Raw genomic sequence first — 6,626 nt, 5'->3', positions numbered from 1 at the left:
CTCGTGCGTTGGCGCTTCTTGTCGCCGTACGTTTCCCGTCATGCTGAACCCTACTTCCCCGGCTTCGCCGACCTCCATAGGGAGGAAACGACCGCGCCCGCCTACTGAGCCTTCTTCAATCCACACTGAGTCGCTGGCGCAATCTCATCAGCATACACCGGCAAACGTTTCCACCGCCCCCGCCTCGAATTCCTCCTCATTCCGCAATGTGTCGGCCTGCAACCGTTGCCGCCTGCGCAAGAACCGCTGCGACCAACGGCTTCCTCGATGTCAATCTTGCGAAAAAGCCGGCGTCCGGTGTGTCGGATATGATCCCATCACCAAGAGGGAGATCCCACGGAGCTATGTTTATTTCCTGGAGGCTCGCGTGACATACCTGGAGAAGGTACTGATGGAACATCAAATCGATTATAAGGGAGCAGTAGCTTTCGATGAAGAAGAAGCGGTTAAGGTGGAGGCGGGCCATGATCCTGCTCAGACAAAAATGGCTAGCTCGGACGCGCCTGCAGGTGCTGAAGTGCTGACATCTGACGGGAGCGACAAACTGATGCGAATGAAAGGGGAGAAAGAAGGCTCGGTATCGAGAGCAGACAAACATAAAGAGAACGGGGAAGACGCGGAGGACAGCGCGGATCCCGAAAAAGAAGATAACTGGAGGATACATAACTTGGTATCAAATATTGGCATGGTGTCGGTCCAAGGAACCTCTGATCCTCGGTATTTAGGATCAACATCTGGCATTTCTTTTGCCCGGGTCGTGTTTGCTGCAGTGAAAAGCTCTGTCCCAGGAAATGCATCGGAGCGAGGTCCCATGCGCCCAAGCGAACGCCTACCCCATAGCGCTACTGGTACAGCTGGGAGTACGGGGCGTGATTCTTTCTTCGGTCTTCAGACGAGGCCGATGATGAAATGCGCCGCCTTTCCAGAGCGGGAACTGGCTGAGAAGCTCGCCGGCCTCTATTTCGAACATGCTAATCCTCAGATACCCATTCTCCATCGCAATGATTTTATGGAACTACTTGATCGCACTTACTCAGTTGAAGAAAAAAGCCGCTCTCCTCGCAGTCTTTACATGCTCAACATTGTCTTCGCTATTGGTGCTGGTATTATATTTGAGGATAAGCCAGGGGACGAGAAAGGAAACGGACGCGACCGTTCGCCGTCCACATCGAAGAGGCCCCGACTGTCAAATCATCAATACCAACCCGAGGAGTATCATGCCTCGGCAATCATTCACTTAGAGTCCTTCGTTGGTGCTCCTTCTACAAACGACGGTTTTGGAGCGTTAGAGGAGCTACAGGCAGTGCTTCTGCTCGCCAATTTTGCCCTGCTACGGCCCGTTGCGCCTGGACTATGGTATATTGTTGGTGTTGCGATGCGGCTGGCTGTTGACCTTGGTCTACATTACGAAGATGGAACAGGCATTGATACATTGGCGGATGAGAGTCTTGACCATCCACAACGGAGAGCCGAAGATAGGGACAAGCCGCGTATTGATACCCGTGAGCGAGGGCGTCGGGAGTGGGTTCGTGATCTTCGCCGGCGCTTGTGGTGGTGTGTCTATAGTTTCGACCGCCTGGTTAGTTGCTGTGTTGGCCGCCCTTTTGGGATCAGCGACCAGGCTATTAGCACGGAGTTTCCGTCCTTGTTGGAGGATCAATACATCACCAAGTCAGGGATCGTGGTGCCTCCAGAAGGCGCTCCGAGCTATAAACATGCAGCACATCATTACTTTAAGCTAAGAGTGCTCCAGTCTGAGATTCAAGATGTCCTACAACATCAACAATCACGGTTTGCGAAGAACAAGGTGCCTTATGCGGCAAGGAGATTTACGCGATCTGATCTCATATCCCCATTCCTGCAGGGATTTGACTCATTCCGCTCCTGGCGCAAGGATATCCACCGGCGATTGATTGAATGGCAACAGACTGCTCCAACGAAGCGAGACACAGGCGTGCAATTCTCTGTGGAGTTTCTCGAATTGAACTATTGGCAAGCTGTCATCATGCTGTACCAACAGAGCCTAACTGTTCCCGCCGAGTTAGCAGATGAAGTTACACCCGCTGAAGATGTCTCCAGTCCTTCTTTCTCTAATGTAGACGAAGCCGATGATGAAGACGATATCTATTATAAAGTGGCCGAAGCAGGACAAAAGGTTATTCGAATATACCGTCAAATGCATCGTGTGCGCTTGGTGAATTACACGTATCTCGCTACACACCACATCTTCATGGCAGGTATTTCATTTCTATATGCAATCTGGCATTCGCCCGTAGTTAGAAGTCGCTTGGTTTGTCTCCCACGCAAATGAAAAATAAAGACTATAGAAGCTAATTGTATCATAGACACTAGACGAAGTGGACTTCACAGTGCTTGCTGCCACGTCTGTCCTGGGAGATTTAGTGCATAAATGTCCGCCTGCAGAAGCCTGTCGTGATGCTTTTGAGCGGATGAGTAAAGCCACGGTGCAGATGTCTTTATCTACCACTGGATTTGGATCGCAGGTCGACTTGACTCGGTTCCAAGCAAATGCCGTTATAACCCAGCATGCCAATGCAATCTATGCTGGTCGAAATAGACAGAATGGTCGCTATACAATAGATCAACGACAGAGGCCTCCCCCTGGCCAATCTAGACGGCAAACGCAGACGCGGTCAGCACGACCAATTCCGAGATTCGATATGAATCTTGGTGATCTTTTCAGCGATAATTCTGTCCCTGAACGGCAGGGCACAAGGCGATCGGTGCAGTCTTACTCAGGCCGACCGGAATTCTCTGACGTCTCCGCCTCTACTTTCGCTTCGGAGCGACCAAACCGGACTCAACGAACACCATCCATGGAGTACTATGGGAACTATGAGAGCCCCGTCTCTCCACAGACACAGCAACAGTACGTTTATGGTAACTCTCCACAGCACAGTGGGTCGCCTAGCAGCGTTACTGCCAACCCTAGCCATCATCAGTTCCAACCGACAGACCAAGAGATCTCATCAACCGGAATTAGCCTGGATTTCCTGGACTTCGACGTAGCTGGTGCAGAGGGCCAAGTCCCTCTAGGGTCTGATGAGAACCCCGATTATGATTTACAGGCAGTACCCTCGTTAGGACACGGGGCTGGGCATAGTGTTGGAATCGACCTCGGTTTCGGCATGGCAGTCGACTTTCAACACGACTGGAGTGAGAATGCCAACTATGATCTTCTTGAAGGATACTTCTTTGGGGGTTCGGGAGCCGGTCCATCTGCAGATGGCTAAGGTAGGGTTGAGATTGGTCTGTGTACTTGCTCAAATTCCACAGTTTGTTTGTTTATATTTGGCTACTTTCCCTTGTCACTGATCGGCAAGTCTCCCGACACCGGAATGGAAATGTTCTTACGAGGCGGATCCTCTTTGTTATATTTTCAATGATGGCTGGATCTTGGATATATGTGTCTATGCCGTATACAGGTTTTTTTTCTTTTTTTTTTCTTTGTTTTTCTTCTCTTTTTTTTTTTCTTTTTTCTTATTTTGCAGCTGCATCTTTCTTCTTGGATATCCTGTCTGCCAAGGCCCAATGAGCGTGAAGAAATACCAAATAATTTCCGAATAAATATGGACCTGTCGTGGGGTAGAGATAAAATTAAGCCTGTCAGGGCCAGAGACGAGGCCATAAAATATTGGGCAGCAACGAACTATCTCCAAAAAGAGTTCGGCGATTGAGTTGTTGCTCGGCGGGACAACCAACGCTAAACCCCAAACAATCAAACAAACTATTCAATTCACTTCAGTAACTTGACAACTGGACCTCCGCTTTTGCTTCCTTCGTTGGCCAGCGCATGCAACCGGGCCCTTGAATGGCAACTATATATGAGTGTTGTCTGGTTCGGGTTCATAGTTATCTGAAATTTCCTGAGGAGGAGCTATCCCAGAGGTGTTCCTAGTCAGTTTGCTCTTCGTGATCTTCAAGATCTATCGACGCTTTGGCCATGCAAACTGACCAATTTTAGCTCCTACTAGATCAACTACACCCTATCTTGATTCCGATCTCTCCCCCTTGTCGGTGCTTATTATCTGTTCTTCTTGTGTACATATAATTTGGCCACTAGTTCTTGCTTACGTTCCGCTGTTTTCCCCGCAACGGTCTTGTTTTTCCCGTGTTTTCGGGTGCCTTGATTGGGAAGATCATGTCCGTTTATCGAGAACGATAAGGAAAAAGTTCGCCGTACTCCACCTCCGCTGCTAAACAAACAATCGATGAGGACATACAACACAAAGTCCCAAAGTCAGATGCTGCGTCGGAACGACTAATCAGAGACTTGGAGGTATACAATCTACGGGCAGTTTCTTCGGTTGCTTGGGAGGATTCCCGTTCACGAGTTAAGTTCAATCGAGAAAAGGGAGAAAGCACTTCACTTTTCAATTTTGCTTCACATTTTTGTCCGTGGCTTTCCCTCGATAGCCTGACCCTTCTTTTCGCTCTACACTGCAATAGACGCCCATACGCCGATCCCCCATACATTTGATCCATCCGCACCCCGCTGTCCCGACGTTGCTTGATGTGTCAGGTCATGTACAAAACGGTTGAATCTTGGTGCGAACTTCGTGATCTACCTTCCTTTGACAATACAAATATACGAGTCACCCGGCAAGCTGGCAACTTTTCAAGATGGTAAAGGCGGATGTTCGGAGGGATTATTATGCAGACTTAGGTCTTGCGCCCAATGCGGACGGTGAAGATATCAAGAAGCAGTTTAGGAAACTAGGTAAGTGGAAGACCGTAGATTGGTTGCTTGGATTGTCATTGATTTGTTAGCTCTTAAATACCATCCGGATCGGAATCCTGGCAAAGAGGTGGAATTTATTTCCAAGTTCCAAGCCATTCAAGCTGCAAATGAGATTCTTAGCGATCCTCAACAACGGTTGAGGTACGACACAGACCGCTTACGGGCTGGGTACGGAAAGTACTATGGACCGCCCAAGTCCAACTCCCCTCGAAAAGCTCCCACCAAAACCTATCCTTCATCGACTTCGGCAAAACCTCAAACTGCGAAACCACCGTTCTCGTCGCGACCACAGTCATTCCATAATGGTCCTTCTTCTGGCGCTCAAAGATATGCAAGCTATGCGCGGGCAGCCCCAAAACAACCGTGGGAGAAGATGCAGGATGAAGGACAGACACGGGCTGATGCATATCGCGGGTTTCAAGACATGAAGGGGAACCACACGTCTGGTTGGTCCCAGTTTGACCCTCGCACAGGGCGCTCAGGGTACTCAGGTTCTACGCCCCGAACCAATGCCTCTTCTACAAGTCAATCGACAAGACCCAAATCCGCCTACGAATATTTCAAGACATCTCCTAAGCCAGCGGGTTCAGAGTCCAACCGTGCAAATTCTACAAAAAAGAAGCAAGGGTTTGCCCCGCGGTCTGCTGGTGGGGACGAACCTATGGCCCCGAACACTTCTTCATATTCGAATGTGCCTCGAGATGAACGGCCCCAGATGAGAGATTTCTTTGGTCCTGCTCCCTCCCCGACAGCTAGAAAGGCTGCTGCAGGCTTCCAGAACCGCGAAGAAAATTCAAGTACCCCGGAAGTTGAGCGAACAGGTAGCAAGTACGCCGGTACTGGAGGAGAAAGAACATTCTTCTCGAGTGCTTGGCTCGGTCGCTCTGCAAGTATGCATGAATCACCCGGAAGTCCTAAGCCTCATGCGCGAACAAACCCATCCAGCCCGACTCCCCGAGAATCGGGCAGGCATCGAAGTGCAAGCCCCAAGTTCAAAACAGACCATAATCGGAACTACTCGTCCACAAGTTCAAGCGACACCGATGATGGGGAAGTCAATCCGGAACACAAGCCCAAGGCGGTCCCCAAGGGCAGGCTTCGGCCTCATCAGAGATTCGCTAACTTTCACACCCAGCAAAAATTTGATTCTAGAACTGGTGAGTATTCTTCACCCATGCAGACAGATTCTTGTCTCAGTCATAAAGTAGGAGGGCTTAGGATTCAGGTACTAACGGGACGGGTATGTAGGGCATGATTCTGACAGCGCCTCCTCGGCCCGAAACATGTTTGGAGCTTCTAAAGCAGGAGATCCATTCGTACAGTAAGGCTAATATTAGTACCGGATTGGTGATTTACAAGGTCTGAAGCTAACCTGTCGTCCCTCGCCTGTGTAGATCGCAATCCCCTAGATCTCGAGACGTTCCGCCAAATGGGGCATTCAACAGTAGGAGTCATGACGACCTGCGGAAGCCATTTTCAGCGACTAGTTGGAACACATTTGACTTCTTTACTCCATCATCTTCGGACAAAGAACAGCCCCAATCAAAGCAAGGTTCATCCAGTCGCGGGCGTACCGCTACTAGGAACAGCCCCGGTCGAGCAAGCCACTCTGCAAGTACATCCAATCATGATCCCTCCCGGTCTGGCTCATCGTTTCAGCAACAGCCTACAGCGTTTGCCGAGGGTAAATTTTCCGCGGATGACTGGGCGGATAAGTTCAAGGACCTACTATGGGCCATGCCGAAGGACGACGGGCATCAGCAACAGCAACAACCCGGGAATGCCCAACGTCCACGAAGCCCTCGCAAACATACTCGGCCTGCTACCAAAATGCGAGCCGCACCGCAAGCTGCTAGCGTTGCGA

General features: G+C 50.1%; 1 protein-coding gene across 1 annotated transcript; it reads left to right on the top strand.

The window, feature by feature from the left end:
• The first annotated feature begins 453 nt into the window (after window positions 1–453).
• On the top strand, window positions 454–3,454 carry BDV27DRAFT_124367 (fungal specific transcription factor domain-containing protein). Its single transcript, XM_032066070.1, has 2 exons — window positions 454–2,290; window positions 2,346–3,454. Exons 1-2 carry the CDS (start codon window positions 485–487, stop codon window positions 3,252–3,254), a joined length of 2,715 nt encoding a protein of 904 aa, XP_031930243.1. The 5' UTR covers window positions 454–484; the 3' UTR covers window positions 3,255–3,454.
• The last annotated feature ends 3,172 nt before the right edge of the window (window positions 3,455–6,626 follow it).

This window comes from Aspergillus caelatus, assembly GCF_009193585.1.
Source record: "Aspergillus caelatus strain CBS 763.97 unplaced genomic scaffold BDV27scaffold_40, whole genome shotgun sequence".
In the NCBI taxonomy this organism is placed as follows: domain Eukaryota; kingdom Fungi; phylum Ascomycota; class Eurotiomycetes; order Eurotiales; family Aspergillaceae; genus Aspergillus; species Aspergillus caelatus.
The sequence above is the reverse complement of the archived record's forward strand: the minus strand, read 5'-3'. Positions and strand labels throughout refer to the sequence as shown.

What these genes read in the sequence shown, in the direction of transcription:
- BDV27DRAFT_124367 (XM_032066070.1), top strand. Translation starts at nt 485, where the DNA reads ATGGCTAGCTCGGACGCGCCTGCAGGTGCTGAAGTGCTGACATCTGAC. An exon ending in CCGTAGTTAGAAGTCGCTTG is followed by an intron (nt 2,291 to 2,345) that starts GTTTGTCTCCCA and finishes ATTGTATCATAG; the next exon opens with ACACTAGACGAAGTGGACTT.